General features: G+C 43.7%; 1 protein-coding gene across 1 annotated transcript; it reads right to left on the minus strand.

Annotated features, from left to right (window-relative positions):
- Window positions 1–7,333: 7,333 nt before the first annotated feature.
- LOC308671873 (uncharacterized protein) lies at window positions 7,334–17,393 on the minus strand (the record flags this gene model as incomplete). Its single annotated transcript, XM_081334356.1, has 5 exons — window positions 7,334–7,788; window positions 8,117–8,275; window positions 8,937–9,077; window positions 11,035–11,442; window positions 17,383–17,393. 5 exons carry the CDS (start codon window positions 17,391–17,393, stop codon window positions 7,497–7,499), a joined length of 1,011 nt encoding a protein of 336 aa, XP_081190482.1. The 3' UTR covers window positions 7,334–7,496.
- Between the last annotated feature and the right edge of the window lie 1,803 nt (window positions 17,394–19,196).

Here is a 19,196-nt window from a genome sequence, read left to right on the forward strand (position 1 = left end):
TAGGGGTAGCTTCTCTCCAATGGAAGCAAGGATGGAGAAACAGCAACTTCTTCTGAAATCAACTCGGTTGCCGTGGCTACCACCGCAGCTTTCTAGACTACCATGGAATCTGCACTTCCGGCCAATGAGGTTTCTGGGTTCTTCTTTCTTCAAGAATTCTGGCCAATTAGATTGATGTTGTGCAAAAAGGGAAAGAATGTTTTGTTTTGCCTGTAATTTAAATGTTATAAACTTCCTTGTGAAGAAACTGAAGCCTAACGAGAAGAACTGAAAGGGTTGAACAGTTTTATATCCCTTTCCTTACAAAGAAACTTCTGTAATTGCAACAAACCTCCGGAAGTTGCTAAATTACAAAAAAAAAAACAAAAAAACCCCACCCCAGTATCTATCTTCCATCTCTTCTCTATCACTATCCTATCTATCTATATCTATAGCTGTCAAATCTCTGTACCCATCCATCCATATCTATCTATCCCTATGTATACTTTATCTCTCTCTTGCTATCATCTATCTAATCATTGAGTTTTTAATTGTCTTTTAGGTGATCTACAAATGAAATAAAACAGTAGCTAAATAAATAGCTACGTAAAGAGAACTGATTTCATAAAAATAAAATATTGCTCTATTAGGTAGGGAGATGATCTCATATTTGACTTCCCCAGGATTCTTGTTCGCTCATGCTGCTTTGATCATGCTAGTTTGTTTGGATAAATAAAATTAGGTAAATAAAATTGAACCTTAGTTTTATCAGCTTTCTTGAAATGCCCACCCTGACAACTCTGCTCAAGTTTAAATAAATGTGCCCATGCCTTGTATATTAAAGGAAACAGCCCATCTTGCTAACACAATGCCAACTTTATTGCAACAAGTGACAAGTTATCAGAAAAAATTCACATCTAGGGGGAAGCAATATTTTACTATAAAATATTTCAAATCACCGCTGATGCTTTTCTTGGGTTTTAAAACCCACACTCGCCATAGAAGATATACAAAAATGTTTTTAAAGCATTCTAAGCTACTTTAATTAACAGTCATGAACACAAACAGCAAGATTAATGCACTTAAGATATACTAGACAGACATCATGATTAAAATAACATATCCATCTCTGTGTGCAAAGAAAAAAAGGTATGGATGTCCTTTGCTAACCATTTCTCCCATACACTGAAATGATACTATCTTTGAAATTATGTAGTCTTGAAATTTGCATGATGGTTTCAAGCTTCTGTGCTTTAAGATGATAAGATGTAATACGGGTTAATCTCTGGATTCAAACCAGGTAAGACTGTAGTTTAAAAGTCATGGATCATTTCTACAGAACCCACAAGGGGCATTTTGTAGAAGTCACCCATGGATGTCGGTCAGTAGGATGTGTGCATGGAGTCAGTAGGATGCTTCTAGTCTAACAAATTGCCAAATTAAAAATTCCAGCAGTGATGAAGTAGCTTTTCATTGGTGATATCTATTAGAACACCCAGACTAAGGATAAATGATGTGACTAACGTGATTCACCTTTGCTTTTTCCATTCTCTTCAAATAGCAAGGTTAACTGGTTGAATATGGGTTGTGTTTACTGGGAGATATGCCCATAATCTAGCCTATTTTGGAAGGACATCAGGTGTATCTCTATGTCAGAAGATAACACAGGTTGTGAATAATCTGTAAAACAAGACATAATAATCACAACCTACCTACTCTGGAATCAAACTTCTATCTTAACCATTTAAACAGCTTTGAACTTCCAGAATTGGAAACTCTTGGAGAAATTTCCTCCGAGATCCCAAGTCTGTAAACTAAACAGGATCCTCCTTTTCCCCTCTTAGCTAATCTCCCAGTCATAATCTACTCCAAAAGTTTCAATTCTCCCTCAGATGCACTCTTTGTAGCCTCCTCCTCTTCTGGTTTAGATTTCTCTTCATCTATAATGATGGTCAGATCTGCAGAACATTCAGAACTTGACTTCTCCGGGACATCAGAATAAAGACTCTGGAGATAATGGACAAATCTGCCATTCTTCCTCCAATTGGAGTCAGATGCGGTGGGTTCCACCTCAGCAGATGTAGCTGCCTGGTCTTGGGAAACTGACTCGGGAAGAGGAGAGGTTGCTAGCATCTGTTTGGGTAGGTCAGTAGATTGAACACATTCTACATCATAACTCTCTCCTGCTTCGGAAGTCTTCATTTCTTTGCTCTGAAGGGGAAAACACTCTGGAGCACTGGAGGTTTCTTGGCTACTCTTATACTCTGCCTCCCAATCTTCACTTTTATCCTGGCCAGTTGTACTGGTCATCTGAGCAGCTGCAGTATTATCTATGAAGTTGGCCGGTTCTTGTGGCCTTTGGTTCTTCTGCCATTCAATCTGGGCACGGGTCAAATACCTTTGGCCTTTGGAGTCACCGCACACCTCTGGCCAACCATTTCCATCTCGCTTCTTCTTAATGTTCAGAGAAGGTTCTCCAAATGACGTGGCTTCCCTTTTTCTATTCAGTGAGCCTGAAGACCAAGGAGTTGACTCAGCCAGGCTTTCCCTGGGGTGGCTCCAAGACTTCCTGAAATCCCCCTGCTTCCCTGGCCAGTTGTCCCCTTTCCGATACCTCCCACCTTCATCTCTCTGCCTCTCCTTCCATCCCAGTGGGGACTGGGTTCGTTTCCATCCCCTTGCCGGATCTGCTTGAGTGGATCCAGACCAGTTCTTCCCGTCGTTCCATTGGGCAACCTTGATCCATTGGTTGTTCTGTCTGTCTGGAATTCCAGTGCTCAATCGGCCATCAGAGTAACAGCTTCTATTAGCTGTTTCGTCACGGTGAGGTGTACGAGGGAACCAGGTGTAAGGAGCACTACCAGCAGCATTGTGACAGGTGGGGCGGCAGCTGGTACAGCAGCTCCCAGCTTGTAAAGCAACTTGGCCATGACAGGCAGGGACAGATCCTTGCCCATTCTGAACAGGTAAGGGAGCCATGGCATTTTGGGCCCCTTTAGCAGCACTGTTAAGCAAGAAGTAGAGGACATCTAAGCGTACGGGCACCGTTAAGGAGGACAGGTTGCTTGATGATGTCACGTGTCCCAAGGAGTTGGGATGCTCAGAAGCTCCAGATGCGGACATTTCCTTGGAGGATGACCCAGATGGCATCAGGATTAGCCTTCTCTCAGGAGTCTCACCATTAACAGGCTGCTGATTCTCAGCCATAGGACCTTCTCCGTGATTCTAAAGACACCGGGAGACACAAAGGCTATAGGAAAAAGGAGAATACAAAATCAACGGTCAAGGAAACTATTTACTCCTTCAACATGTTTTCAATACCTTTGAAAAAAAGTTTCTTCTTTTTTGCTTTTTGTGATCTACAGAGGAAAAAGTCTTCTGAACAAAGCTATACATCCTCCTCCTGCCATCTGCGGCAGGAAACACACAGCGGCAGACTCTTAACCGTCACACAGCCACCTCCAAATAACATTAGGAAATGGAAATAACTTAGTCACCATGTGGTTTATAAACGATTCTTCTTTCTCCCCTCCCCACTATTACAGGTTAATCCTCCATTTACAAGAGTTCACTTGACCGTTCAGTTACAAAAGCATTGAAAAAAGTGACTTGTGACCATTTTTCACACTTACAACTGTTGCGGCATCCTCGTGGCCCTGCGATCAAAGTTCAGATGCTTGGCAACTGACTCATATTTATGACGCCTGCAGTGCCTTGGGGGTCACGTGCTCCCCTTTTGCGACCTTCCGACAAACAAGATCCATGGGGAAACCAGATTCACCACCATTTACAAATTGAAGAACTGCAGTGATTCACTTAACAAATGGGGTGAGAAAAGTCATAAAATGGGGCAAAACTGACTTAACCAATTTCTCACTTAGCCACATCAATTTTGGGCTCAACTGAATTTCTAAGTTGAGGATGATGTATGGTTTCCAAAAAAGACAGCAGCGTGTTGTTTTTTTTACCTCCAACAAGTATCTTCAAGAAGGACAGGTTGGGGAGAGAAAAACTTCCTGCTTCAAATTCCGAGAAGCTGCTTCCAGCTCGTGTTGAAAATAGTGACGCTATTTCTGGCACGCCTTCTCTTCTCCACGTTTATTCTGAAAAGAAGTATCATTGTAAGTAGATCGATATATGTAGGAAGAAGGTTTGGCCTAGAATTTATACTGCATGCCCTTCGAAGAATCACTGCTCATTCTTTAGGGGGGAAAAAATGGAGTTGCACTTTAACACAGTTCAACATGTCCGTGCAAGCTCTCTGAAAAGAGACTAGCCAGGTTCATACAACAGGTTGAAAAAGATTAGCGGGTGCATTAACCCAGCGTTTCCCAACCTTAGGAACTTGAAGATGCGTGGACTTCAACTCCCAGAATTCCCCAGCCAGCATAGCTGGCTGGGGAATTCTGGGAGTTGAAGTCCACGCATCTTCAAGTTCCTAAGGTTGGGAAACGCTGCATTAACCCAGTGTGGTAAACTTAGATTTTAACCTTATTTGCATTTGGTACAGTCCCACACCTTTTGTCTAATGGTGGTGAAGGGCTTTGTACCTGGAACAAAAACAAATTATCTGGCCTAACTATTGCTGCTGTAATCAGCATTTGCATCAGGGATAAATTTCCTGGAAGCGTGGGGAACATGTACATGGATGGGATGTACTGGAAGAAGGAGTGTACAGCAATGGTGAATGTCTTCCTTATGATGCAATGGCTCTGTTGTCTGACTTTCACTGGCTCAGAAAGTTTCTAAAGCAATGCTACCAACTTTCTAAGGTGTGGCACATCTGAACGCAACACTTCTGCCAGTGTTATGTTTATGTTCCCACAGCCAGGACTCATTTCGGTCGAAAATAAAATGCTGTTTCCTCCAGAAGCCTCCGCTTGAGTTGCCTGGTTAAGACTTTTAATGGCATCTCAAATTTAAGTAAGGGCCAGGGACCTTACAATGGCTTGGGGCTTTTTGGTGGGGGACCTCTGGGAGTTGAAGTCCACACATCTTAAAAGTTCCCAGGTTTGAAAACACTGGCCTAGCCTATGATTCAGAAGATCAACACAGAATACAGGATTTGTACCCTGGTATGCCTATTACGCAAATTCAAAATCAAGTTTGTACTTTTCATGTGCTTCTGGATGGCTTCTGGAGATTATTTTTATTTATTTATTTTAATTGCATTTATATCCCGCCCTTCTCCAAAGACTCAGGGCGGCTTACAAGCTTAGCAGTCCATCAGCTTTTTTTATTAAGAGAAGTTAACCAACATTCTAAGGTATATTGTGAGCCTATTCGAGATTCAATAGGGCCATAGTCATCTTCTCTGAAATGAATGAATAGGAACCAGTTGTAAACTGATTGCAGAAAGCCAGCACCTCTTCTTTCCAGCGCTGTTATTTACTGAGAAGGCCAACTACATGTAGTCAACTTACTCCGTACTTAAAAAAAAAAACCTCCGTTATCTGCCCCAGTTAAGGGAAGCCTCTAGGGAGAGCTATCAAGTCCTAAGAATCAGCGTTATTTTTTTTCCCCCAAAGCTGAAATTCTCGCCCCTACTCCACCCCACCTCTTTCTTATATTGCACTAAGATCAATTGAACTACAGCTCCTATGATCCCCAGCCAAAGCTTAAGGCAACGCATATACGGTACTGCAGCATAAGCCAGTTTGGGGAGAGGCGGATCTTTTACGCATCGGGGCGAGGTTTTTTTTTTTCTTCCCTTGCCGGTATTACGGGCCTTGGGTGGGGGCCAAAGAAATTTCTCACGCTCTCCACTTTTAGAGAAGCTGGTCACGCGTGGGCTTCTTCTGGCTCTTTGCAGAGCGACCGACCTCGATTTGCTCCAGGAAAAAAGCGCAAAACTTTTGGATAAGGGCGTGTCTAGAGAAAGGGGCGGGTGGAATGCTAAAAGAGCAAGAAATTTATAGGAGCGAGGAAAAAAGAACCGGCTCTTTGCTGCATTTTTCACACACTTTCGTTTTCTATTTCTCTCTCTCTCTCTCTCTCCCCTCCCCCTCGAGATTCTTCTTCTTCCTCCTTCCAGGATTGCCAAGGCTGGTTTTTTTTTGTTTGTTTTTTTAATTGAAAAGTTTTTCAATACATTTTATCTTTAACAACCCCTCCCCACCCACCCCCTTCCCAGCCCTACCCAACCCTCCCCCCCCTCCCCGTCCCCGACTTCCCAGAGCTAAATACAAGGTATAAAAGTAAAAACAATCATAAACAACCATATGCTAACAACAATGAACTATTAAATCTATCCCACTTTAGCTCTTATAGAGCAGGGGTCTTCAAACTTGGCCCTTTTATGACTTGTGGACTTCAACTCCCAGAATTCCTCAGCCAGCAAAGCTGGCTGAGGAATTCTGGGAGTTGAAGTCCACAAGTCATAAAAGGGCCAAGTTTGAAGACCCCTGTTATAGAGTGACTACAAGCAATACAAATATCACATTAATACTTATTCAAATGCTAAATGAAACTTTTTAGTCCCATATTTATTCTGGATATAATCAATCCATTTTTTCCACTCCGTAATATAACGTTGTTGCGAGTGGAAGGCTGGGTTTTTAAAGTCAAGATGTGTCCGTGCAGATTCTCAGCCATCCAGGTCATAGTTATCCTAAAGCTGCTTTTTTTTTTTCTTCTCTCCCCCCACGAGGCAACTGGACTTTCTTCTTTTTTCTTTTGAAGACGTTTCGCTTCTCCTCCAAGAAGCTTCTTCAGCTCCATTCCCCACCATCCAGTCAGAGCTGAAGAAGCTTCTTGGTGGAGAAGCGAAACGCCTTCCCAGAAAAAAAACAAGAAAGTCCAGTTGCCTCGTGGGGAAAAAAAAGAATTCATTCTCTAAATGAATTGTTGCAAGCAGTGGTGGGATTCAGATATGGGAACAACCGGTTCTCTGTGTGAATGCCACCTCCAAAAGTCCGTTCTGGGCCTGGGCAACAAAAAATTAGCTACCGGTTCTGCCGAAGTGGTGCGAACCGGCTGAATCCCACCACAGGAAGGAAGGAAGGAAGGAAGGAAGGAAGGAAGGAAGGAAGGAAGGAAGGAAGGAAGGAAGGAAGGGGTAGGATTCAAATATGGGAACAACCAGTTCTCTGTTTGGATGCCACTTCCAGAAGTTCATTCTGGGCCTGGGCAACAAAAAATTAGCTACCGGTTCTGCCGAAGTGTTGCGAACCGGCTGAATCCCACCACAGGAAAGAAGGAAGGAAGGAAGGGGTGGGATTCAAATATGGGAACAACCAGTTCTCTGTTTGGATGCCACTTCCAGAAGTTCGTTCTGGGCCTGGGCAACAAAAAATTAGCTACTGGTTCTGCCAAAGTGGTGCGAACTGGCTGAATCCCGCCACTGGTTGCAAGTCAAAAAGAGCCTGTATTCCTCTATTTAATTAAAAGCACAGATGGGATCAAATAAACAGGTCAGAAATTCTGTGAGATGGCACTCTTTGGCTCACAAAAACAGTCTCATTTCACAGATCAGATTAAATAGGCTTTATATCTCTTCTTTTTTTTCTTGTCCTCTTTCAGGATAGCACAGATTTTTTTTTCTTCAGCTCTCCCGTTTTTTCCTGATCTTCCTGGCTAGCTTCTGGATCGTCTGTCTCCACCAATGTTTCCAGAACCATGCCCAGGGCTTCAGCATTGTTGACCGACACCATTTGCTTGGGCTCCGTTGTGATCTGGTCCACCCAATCCAGATAACTCTGGAGCAAAGCTGCATCAGACAGGAAACGGCTGACAATCTTAAGTTTGGGTTTTCTGCGGTGCAATTCAGACAGGATACAGTATGTTGGCCTCCTTGGCTGAATCTGTTTCCTAGAATACTGAGAAAGAATTTGAAATTAATATGGCAAGGCCCAGTTAAAAGATGTCAGGTCACAATAAAGCTAATGCATGTTATGAATTACTTCCAGTACTGAGAGCAATACTTTGTTACAGACAGTCCTCGCCTTACAACAGTTTCGTTCAAAGTTACAACGGCCCTGAAAAAAGTGATTGAGGAACGTTTTTTCACAGTTACGAGTTTTGCAGAATCCCTGTGGCCCTGTGATCACAATTCAGACTCTTGGCAACTGTTTCACACTTATGACGGTTGTAGTGTCCCAAAAAGTGTCATAACGAATGAGCAGCAAAGCAAACTCACCTCAGAAGCCGCAGAGTTGTGTTTCCCGATAGAGAATCCAAAATGTTATGGAGGCCCCTGTCCGTAAGGTCCAAATAAAGCTCTTCTAGGGTGGTATTATCGTGAAGGACGTTCCATAAGAGACTTGCCCCACTGGATCTCAACTGGTTCCCACAAAGCCTTAGGTAGAGTTAAAAAACATGTGCAAAGTAACACTTATTTAGCCCAGCAGAATCACTTGACGTGACCCACACCTGTCCCATCACAAGACCCATCACAAGACCCTCACGTGATGTGACCCATGCCTGTCCCATCACAAGACCCATCACAAGACCCTCACGTGACGTGACCCACGCCTGTCCCATCACAAGACCCATCACAAGACCCTCACTTGACGTGACCCACACCTGTCCCATCACAAGACCCATCACAAGACCCTCACTTGACTTGACCCACACCTGTCCCATCACAAGACCCATCACAAGACCCTCACTTGACGTGACCCACACCTGACCCATCCCCTCACCTGATGTGACCTCCCCATCGCAAGACCTATTGACCACACAAAGCCCTTCTAAGCAAAAGAACACGGACACTGTCATCCCCTCAACTCTGCCAAAGATGTTACCTAGCCTGGTAACAAAACTGTCAGAAACCAACCCACAAACTTGGAGAACGAGCTTCTACCCTCATTCCGTAGAGCAGCTAGCATAACTGCCCAAAGAGAGTTTCATCAGTCGTAGCCCCAAAACCATGTTTTTCCACCTTGGCGGCTCAATTCCCAGTGCTCCCCTGCCAACATGCATTTTAAAGAAAGCATTTTATGATCATCTCTGCTTACACCAGCCTTTTCAGACAGCACTGGGGGGACTTTAGAATAGCTGCTTTGATTTTTGCAGCTTCCCAATCTAGAGAATTGTATTGCAATCTGAAACACAACGCAATCAGTTGGCTTAACTTGGCTACAGAATGAAGCCATTCTCTGAAAGTGCACAACCCACAGGGATCAACAGCTTATCAACCAGGTTAAATATCAAGGTTAATGCTAACCATTTCTGGCATGCTTTGTATGATTACAGCCGCTGCCTTTAGCTATCCTGGTTGCTTAAAGGTCACATTTCTCTGGGAAGACAAGTGTGATCAGGATTTAAAGGCCCAGAAAAGGGAACTTGTGTGATATTTAAAGAGGCACCACCATCACACACAACTTCTTGTCCTAACCAGTCCAGATGTGCTGGGAAGGCCCTAGATTGAGGAGGACCATTGGCATAAATATGCATCAGTTAGTTGCAGTGGGAAGAATTTCTTTGACAAGGGAAAGAAAAGAAACAAGCTTTAAAGCAGGGATGTCCAACCTTGGCAGTTTTAAGACTTGTGGACTTCAACTCCCAGAATTAACCAGCCAGCCCTGGGGAATTCTGGGAGTCAAAGTCCACAAGTCGTAAAGTTACCTAAGTTGGACACACCTGCTTTAAAAAAGGGAAATGAAAGAATTTAAATAAAGGAGGGGATTTTTTTTCAAAATAACAAAAGACCAGAAATGAAAGTGAGGTGGAAACTCAGGACCAAGCTGAGAAAATGAAAGTGAGGGGGACAGAGGAAACAGGGTGGCAACAAACAACTTGGTCATGGATGGCAGAAATCCAGGAGACACACAAGTGACAGGCCAGAGCAGTACCCTTTGCAACTTTAAGATGTGCGAACGTCAACTCCCCAAATTCCTATTAAAATGAAATGCAGTAAGAATGTAAGAGAACAGTAACAGCGCCTTCTATTTTAAGTATTTGATTTCTATAATGCACTTTGGATAAGACAAATAATAATAATAATAATAATAATAATAATAATAATAATAATAATAATAATAATAACAACAACAACAACAACAACAACAACAACAACAACAACAACAACCTGTGGGGATGGGTTGACCTCTTTGACCAGGTTTCAATTTCCCAGGAAAGGGTTGGAGCCCCACTAGGGTGGAAGTATAGCATTGGGTGCCAATGGTGTTAAATCAAAAACTGTGGATAGGAACTGGGAAGAGTCCAGTAGTGTTACCTGAATTCTGAATAACTTAATGAAGGGGCTACAAATAATCTTTGCAAAGGTCATGCTGGCAACTCTGTTTTATGAACAGGTGTTCTGCCCCAGCCTACATGAGTCCTTGTTATGGTCACAAGGAGAAACGCCTCTTCCAAGAAACAGGCAGGAACCACCAGAAAAAAACCAACCCCTTTGATTCTCATAGACCTGAGTCAATGTCCAAGGCAAACAAACACAGTCCACAGAAATTCAATCCTCAACACAAATGGCTGCCTTCCTCAACCAGCACCTCCCACACCTTCCCTTTTATAATTCAGCCAAGGCGTGGCTTCCTAATGCCTTCTTGTTCGCCTTTGGAGCCGCCCCGTTGCATTCCTCTGTCCTACTCGCGTCTCTCGTTGGCGCTTTTGTGCATCCTGGATTTGTCCCAACTGTGCTTCATCACTGTCCAACTCAGGCTCCCAGCACAGCTGTGTCTCAGCCTGAGCGCGAGTAGAGGGGCCAGGCTCCTTCTCCGACTGTAAGCCTTGGAGCTCCTCAGAGCCTTCCTCTGACTCTAATGTCACTCCAGGCCCCTCCTCCTCCTCTGATTCCTCAGACTCAGCCGCCGGATCCACTGGCTGGTGAAGAATCACAACAACAGGAGAGGTTCTAGAATTAGCTTTAAAGGTTTAAGAACGCCTATAAAAACTATAATTCCCCAGGAATGGCATGGCATGGGAAAGACATAGGATTGAAAATAATTTAAAAGCAATGCACCCTTACAGTGTGGAATAGACCTGCCTTAGATACTGTGTCTCTTCCAGAATCGAGAATAGGATATTGATTTCTTTCAGTCTCATCATCCCTGCCTATTTAGGTCAAAGCCAACAAACTGTCAAACAGATACTCACTGCAAAGTTTTGCAGCGAGGGAGATGGTCCTGCAATTGCTTCAGTCCTCCGGTGCCCATATTGCTGTAACTCAGGTTGAGATTTGGGAGCAGTCGAGTCTTTGAGCAACTCAGGACGTATGCCAAAGCTGTGCAATCAGCTAGGTTCAGTGTCACTTTGAACAGGTCCACCTTGTCCATCCTGGAAATGATCTCCTGGGTCACATCATCCTGGTGCAGCTCTGCTAAGCAATGTATCAAGGACAGCAGCTTCTGATTCACATGAAACCTTTTTTTTCCAAACCAGTTTGCCAAAATCATGATGGGGTCTCCTTCCCAACTACTCCCAAGCAGTCCTTCCAACATGCCTTCCAGTCTAGAGGTCAACAGTCCCATGAAAAACATTTGCAGTTTGTCCCACTGTGGGTGTCTATTCAGAGATTGCCAGGTAGAACTGGAAGTGTTTAAGAAGAGACTGGACAGCCATTTGTCTGAAATGGTATAGGGTTTCCTGGCTGAGCAGGGGGTTGGACTAGCTGACCTTGAAGGTCCCTTCCAACTTTGTTGTTGTTGTTGTTGTTGTTGTTGTTGTTGTTGTTGTTGTTGTTGTTATTATTATTATTATTATTATTATTATTATTATTATTATTATTATTATTATTATTATAAAAAATATCTTTTTCTTCTCCAGGCCCTGTCATCTTCAATCCTGTTCTAAGTTCAGGACAGTGACCCAGCCAGGAGGCTTTAGAGTTGAGTTCAGAGGGGCCAACAATGAGGTTGTGTGGATGCACAACATTGCATTTTACAAATCGGTTTGAAAGAATCAGGCTGTGTGTGTGTGTGTTGCTAAACACATTGATTTGTGCTTTAGATTGTAAGCCGCCCTGAGTCTTCGGAGAAAGGTGGGATATAAATGGGATAAAAAAAATTATTTGGAAGGAGCATTTAGGAGTTGACTGGATCCTGTTGAAAGGTGCCAGATGATAGAATTCTGCAATATTTTTGACATGTTCTGATCTCCCTGCCCTAATCCACTCCCTTCAGGACCCTTTTAGTAGCTATACGCAGGCTGGCACGGTTCTTTCTGTCTTTGAAAGCATAAAACATCACTTTTGTACAAGAGTCTGTTAAGCAGCCATTCCAGGGCACAGAGGCTCTGTTAGAAAGAGACAGCGACCCTGTTTTAGCACAAAACCCAATTAAATATAGAGTGGTGGTGGGGGGGAGGTTGCCATCTGAGGTGCCTCTGGCTCATAATCTGTGCTCATTTTGGAAACTCGGTTGGATGACCTTGAGCAGCTTGTATCTCTTTGGCGTAACTGTTTCAGGAAGTGAGAGCGATTGGATAAACAACCTAACAATCACAGAGCATTTATGAACCATAAATAGATCGGGCAGTCTAGAAAGGTAAGTGCCCTGCTAACCATAACCAAGCACTCCAAGTTTGTTGGCAATGTCCATTTTCCTGTATGAGTTCATGGGGACCTAACCCTAACCCTAAGTGGAATTTTCCTCCAATGGGATTTTCCCATGTATTTTACCAGGAAACATAGATAGGGCAGCCTAGAAAGGTCAGTGCCCTCCTAAGCATACGCAAGCACTCCGAGTTTGTTGGCGATGTCCATTTTCCTGTGTGAGTTCATGGGGACCTAACCCTAACCCTAAGTGGAATTTTCCTCCAATGGGATTTTCCCATGTATTTTGCCAGGAAACATAGATCGGGCAGCCTAGAAAGGTAAGTGCCCTGCTAACCATAACCAAGCACTCCGAGTTTGTTGGCGATGTCCATTTTCCTGTATGAGTTCATGGGGACCTAACCCTAAGTGGAATTTGCTTCCATTTGGCACCCAGCGATACATAAGTGGGTTTTAGGTCGTAGTTTCGGCACTCGGTCTCTGAAAGGTTTGCCATGATTTGTATAGGGTTTCCTACCTGAGTAAGGGGTTGAACTAGAAGATCTCCAAGGTCACTTCCAACTCTCTTATTTGGCTTTATGGAACAGGTAGGTGGTCAAATGAGGAGATATAAGTTGGGAATAGCATTAAATATTTGATTTTAATACTATAATATGAACAACAGCTCTTCCTAATTAGCTTATCTGGTTCCCCCTGACTTCCCTTTCCACTCACCTTACAAGCTGAAAAGTCTGTGGTCCTTGCTTTCCATTAACACAGAATCCAGAAAGCATTTAGCCCTTTCTGAGTGTTGCACAAGTGATTTATCTCAGGTCATCTACCTTGTGCAAAGCTATAGATCAAAAGTTCCCAGCGTGTGGTTCAAGGAAACCATTTGTAGCCAGGAACAGCCTCCGAACAAGTGGGGTTTAAGCAAGGATTACCTGTCAATAAATCAGTGTCTCTAGCATGTTAATTTAACAATGTGATAATAAGAGAATAAATTTTGCTGAAGTTAAAGATTTGTAGCTGTTCAAAAAAAAAAAGAAGAATCCCAGATCAGCCTCACTTGGGGCAAGATAACTTGGGTTAAAAATAATGATTTTACTTGTGGGGAAAATAGAAAAAGAAAATTCAAATTTCTTCCACTGCCTCACCCTAAAGAAAGCTTCTAATAAAAGCCCTCTCACATTTGCTTTTCTGTTGCATGGAAAGTGGAAACGGTTAATAAATATATGTAACCAAATGACTACTTTGTGGGGGAGAAAGGAAGATGAAAACTTTTCCGCCTTGCCAATTTTCTCTTTTTCTTCTCTCAGCTGTGGGGTGCAACACTTGCAAAGACATCTCTCTATATATATATTTTTAATTCCATTTATATCCCGCCCTTCTCTGAAGACTCAGGGCGGCTTACAAGCTTAGCAGTAGCCTTCATTCTATGTATATGCCTGCTTATTAGGGCATTATTACAAAGTCAGCTTAATTGCCCCCAAAAATCTGGGTCCTCATTTTACCTACCTCGGAAGGATGGAAGGCTGAGTCAACCTTGAGCCTGGTGGGACTCGAACCTGCACTAATTGCAGGCAGCTGGTGTTACTTAAGGAGGCATTAGCCCACTGCTCCACCAAGGCTCAGTAATATGTTGCCAACACAATTGTCCTGTGTCCCACTTGGAACTTACAGACTGTGTCACATTTTTCTGACTCTGTACAGTACGCTGAACTACCGTGTAAACACGCAAGCCAACAAACCAGCCAAGATGAATAAAAGCCAGACTTACCCCGTGCCTCTCTTTCTTGGAAATATCTTTCTAATTCAGTGTTTCTCAAACTTGGCCGTTTCAAGACCCGTGGACTTGAACTTTCAGAATTTCCAAATTGTATACTTTGATTGTATTTTCACACAATTAACCTGCTTCCTAAAACAACCCATATCATCAAAGCATTTGATGATAAACACATCTAAGAGTCTATAGTTCATAATAACAAAGAAAGTTACGAGAAAGAAATGATGAGTTAAAGCTAAGCCAGCTCAGCATTTTAGGCAAACAGAGGCACAGGCTTTGTTACTGGACAAATCTGTTGTGCGGCTTTAGCCACTTCTAACAGCCACAGGAAGGCCTGGTAAAATGCTACTGATTTCAATCAGGGGTGATTCATCTTCATTACCACTGATATCAATGGGAATTTAAAGCCGTATAATGTAACACATAGGGGGATAAGAGGGAATCTGCTAGCAGATGAACGTGGGAGAGGTTGGGCTTGACTCCGCTCTGCTTGAGGAATCAAAACTTGAGCCCAGTGGGCATTGATCCAAAAAAGCAATTGCCTGCAAGATCAGCAGTCCAAAATGAAGAAAGTGAATTGAGAAATGAGCAAGAGAGAAAGAGGGGTTGGGGGAAGAGAGACAAAACAAAGCAATGTTCTTTCAGTGTGATGGAAGAATTTGCTTGTGGGGGTGGGGAAGTTCAGAGAAGTTATTGTGGGTAGCATGGGGGGTGGGTGAGTTTGCTCTTGCACTTAGGAGTGGGGTGCTAGTTAAGAAAAGTGTGCCAATGTCCTGCCTTTCACTCTATGACCCTTCCTCCAGTCAAGTCTCCTTGACTTCCCAATCTTCCATTAAATCCAAAGAGAAGGCATTCTTGCATGTTGCCAGACAGGAGTGTTCAGAAACAGCAGGCTCCTACAGCAGAAGGAAGTTGGAAATATCACCAAAAGAAATTGAAAAGAATTTCTGAAGTACCTCAAAGTTAAGGTAAGAACCTCCCTAAATTTTGTGATTGCAAAATTAGATAGGCAGATGGGCACAGACAGAATGTATTTATCCTCTCTGTGTATCTCTCTCTGTCTCTTTCTCTCTACTCTCTTTATTATCTGTCTATCTGTCTGTCTATCTATCTGTCTATCTATCTGTCTACCTTTGTTGTTGTTAGTTGCAAAGTCATGTATGACCCATCACGACCCCATGGACAACGTTCCTCCAGGCCTTCCTGTCCTCTACCATCTTCTGGAGTCCATTTAAGCTCACGCCTCCTGCTTCAGTGACTCCATTCAGCCACCTCATTCTCTGTCGTCCCCTTCTTCTCTTGCCCTCAACCTTTCCCAGCATTAGGCTCTTCTCCAGTGAGTCCTTCCTTCTCATTAGGTGGCCAAAGGATTTGAGTTTTAGCTTCAGGATCTGGCCTTCTAAAGAGCAGTCAGGGTTGATCTCCTCTAGGACTGACCGGTTTGATTGACTTGCAGTCCAAGGGACTCGCAGGAGTCTTCTCCAGCACCATAGTTCAAAGGCTTCAATTCTCTGGCACTCTGCCTTTCTTATGGTCCAACTTTCACAGCCATACATTGCAACTGGGAAGACCATAGCCTTGACTATACACACTTTTGTTGGCAGGGTGATGTCTCTGCTTTTTAGATCTATCTATCTATCTATCTATCTATCTATCTATCTATCTATCTATCTACAGGGACGCGGTGGCTCAGTGGGTTAGGACGCTGAGCTTGTCGATCGGAAGGTCGGCAGTTTGGCGGGTCGAATCCCGAGTGCCGCGTAACAGAGTGAGCGCCTGTTACTCGTCCCAGCTTCTGCCAACCTAGCAGTTCGAAAGCACGTAAAAAATGCAAGTAGAAAAATAGGGACCACTACGGTGGGAAGGTAACAGCGTTCCGTGCGCCTTTGGCGTCTAGTCATGCCAGCCACATGACCACGGAGATGTCCTCGGACAAGCGCTGGCTCTTCGGCTTTGAAACGGAGATGAGCACCGGCCCCTAGAGTCGGAAACGACTAGCACGCAAGTGCGGGGGAACCTTTACCTTTACCTTTACCTTTATCTATCTATCTATCTATCTATCTATCTATCTATCTATCTATCTATCTATCTATCTATCTATCTATCTATCTATCTACCTACCTACCTACCTACCTACCTACCTACCTACCTATCTATCTATCTATCTATCTATCTATCTATCTATCTATCTATCTATCTATCTATCTATCTATCTATCTATCTATCTATCTATCTGCATCCACTCTCCTCTCCTCTCCTCTCCTCTCCTCTCCTCTCCTCTCCTCTCCTCTTCTCTATCTATATCAACTCTGTCTATCTATCTACCTGTCTGTCTGTCTGTCTGTCTGTCTGTCTGTCTGTCTGTCTATCAATCATCATCATCATCATCATCATCAATCCTACCTACCCATCTAGAAATGGAACAGATCAAATCCCATGTTGCAGGGTGGAGATTTGAAAGCTGTCATAAAAACAGTAAGAATGCCACCCAGAGTCACTTTCTGTGAGACAGGCAGCCCCATAAACGTGATAAATACATAAATAAAATTTTAAAAAAAACAAGCCATGGAAGAAAATGAGCAGGAAGACAGGGAAGTTGCATTCCGAAGCAGCAGGTAGCAGACAAGATCAAGCAAGGCTGGGATGCCTACTGAAGCCCAGCTGAAGCTGAGAACGGCAGCTCAGCAAAACCTTGACAAGTCCTGGATGCACGAGAGAGGATTATTTATAGTTGACAAGCACGGGGAGAGGATGGAGAGGGGGGAGAGAGAGAGCCAGGAGGGCGGGATGAAGTGGTAAACAGGCTGTCAGAGAGCAGAAGAAATAGAGCATGAAGGAGCCGCTGGTCCCGGTGCAGGTGCTGATGGGGCGGAGCAGCTGGGGTCCTCCCAGCTTGTGACAGGTGAGCCCCACTGGGAGAGCTTGGGGAGAGGAGGGGGGGGGTCTGGGAGTAGGGAGAGGCATTTGAGATCACAGCCAAGAGGGGAAGACAGAACAATTGTCGTTAGTTATCTCATAGTTGAGAGAGGAATTGGGAGGTGGGGGAAGAATGTTAGGCTCGTGGGTCCCCTCCTTCGAATTGCCCACCACCTTACTTTAGCAGAAGGCATCTCCGCTAATTAGTGAATAGACCCATACCTGCGAATCTGCACAGATTGCAAGGCTCCAGCAGAGAGCAGAATCTTACCTTGTTTTCATGGTGTGCAACCTGAAATTAATAGATTCTATAAAATACATCTGCTTGCTGCCCCATCAGTTTCAGACAGCGGGGAAGGAATCTTGTTCCCCCTCCCCCTGATTAGGTCCCTGGCAGTCTTTCACAGATAAGATAAACATTTCCAGGGATAAGACAGATCTCAACCAAATTTGCTATAGTTCTTTGCATTCAATATTCCACAGTCTTGACGTCTATGGGGATTCTCGGTCATCCAGGTCATGGTTGTCCCAAAGATGCAACTGGACTTTCTTGTTTTTCTTTGGAGACGCTTCGCTTCTCCTCCAAGAAGCTTCTTCAGCCCTTCCATTCCCCACCATCCAGTCAGAGTTAAAGAAGCTTCTTGGAGGAGAAGCGAAATGTCTTCAAAGAGGAAAAAAAGGAAATCCAGTTGCCTCATGGAAAAGCACCTTTGGACACAGTCTTGATGCTTAAAGCAAAAGAGCTTTCAAACCTAGCCATGCTGAGTCAATCCGGGCTAATGTGCTAGAAACTTTTAATTCCTGAGATTGGATAGCACCAATACAGTAGTTTAAAAGATCCTTCGGTTGATTTTTATTTTTTTATTTTAAATAAGCCTGTGCAACTGCATAATTTTGAAACACCACAGTGGGAAAACCCATTTTAGAAGAGGTTTTTCTCATTTGCACCTGGTCGAGAGCACAATGCCTTTTCGAAAGCAATAGCTTTGTGCACAAAACCCCAAAGCCAAGAAAATATACCGTACATGGAATTTTATCTAGCTGGGGGAGGAGGGGGGGGAAGAACACTCCTGGAATAATCCCACAACTGGAGAGGAAGATTTCCTTTTAAGCTTTGATGAACTTAGATGTAAGGCTGATATCTATCAACCATAGGCTGATACCTTCTCAACCTTAGAAAGGAAACTGCTGTTAGCAGCAAGGCTATACATTTGGTCTAAGTGTCACTGGAGGCATTTAATATGCTCAATATATTCTGCACAGGCTGGGTGCAGTCTCAGAATCCAGTTTCCTTAGCATGTTTGTAAAATCTTGACAAATCCTGGAGAGTGCGAGTTGTTTCAGTCCTCCCAAGGTCTCCAGGCTTAGTAGAAAAGGGCACAGTATTGTCATGCTAAACCATGGCTTGTTTAGCTATACAGTTTATTGATAAATCACAGTTGTTGGATTCTTGAGTCAAAGGCAAACAACTCATGTTGAACCTCAAAGCAATGAGGAAACACATACTGTGAGGAAAAATGCTGGATATGAACCCCCTTTAAAGTGTCATTCTTCTGTTCTCACGCTGTTGGCCTCTTGGAAAAAAAGGTGGTTGTGTGACTGGCCACTTCTGTTACGTTGGCTGAAATGATAAACTCTCAGAAAAATAGGGATGGAGAGTGTGATGTTGTTGTTAGTTGCGAAGTCGTGTCCGACCCATTGCGACCCTATGGACAACGTTCCTCCAGGCCTTCCTGTCCTCTACCATCTTCTGGAGTCCATTTAAGCTCACGCCTACTGCTTCAGTGACTCCATCCAGCCACCTCATTCTCTGTCGTCCCCTTCTTCTATTGCCCTCAATCTTTCCCAGCATTAGGCTCTTCTCCAGTGAGTCCTTCCTTCTCATTAGGTGGCCAAAGTATTTGAGTTTTAGCTTCAGGATCTGGCCTTCTAAAGAGCAGTTAGGGTTGATCTCCTCTAGGACTGACCGGTTTGATCGCCTTGCAGTCCAAGGGACTCGCAGGAGTCTTCTCCAGCACCAGAGTTCAAAGGCTTCAATTCTTTGGCGCTCAGCCTTTCTTATGGTCCAGCTTTCACTGCCATACA

This window comes from Vipera berus (assembly GCF_964194415.1).
Source record: "Vipera berus genome assembly, chromosome: 9".
Taxonomy (NCBI): domain Eukaryota; kingdom Metazoa; phylum Chordata; class Lepidosauria; order Squamata; family Viperidae; genus Vipera; species Vipera berus.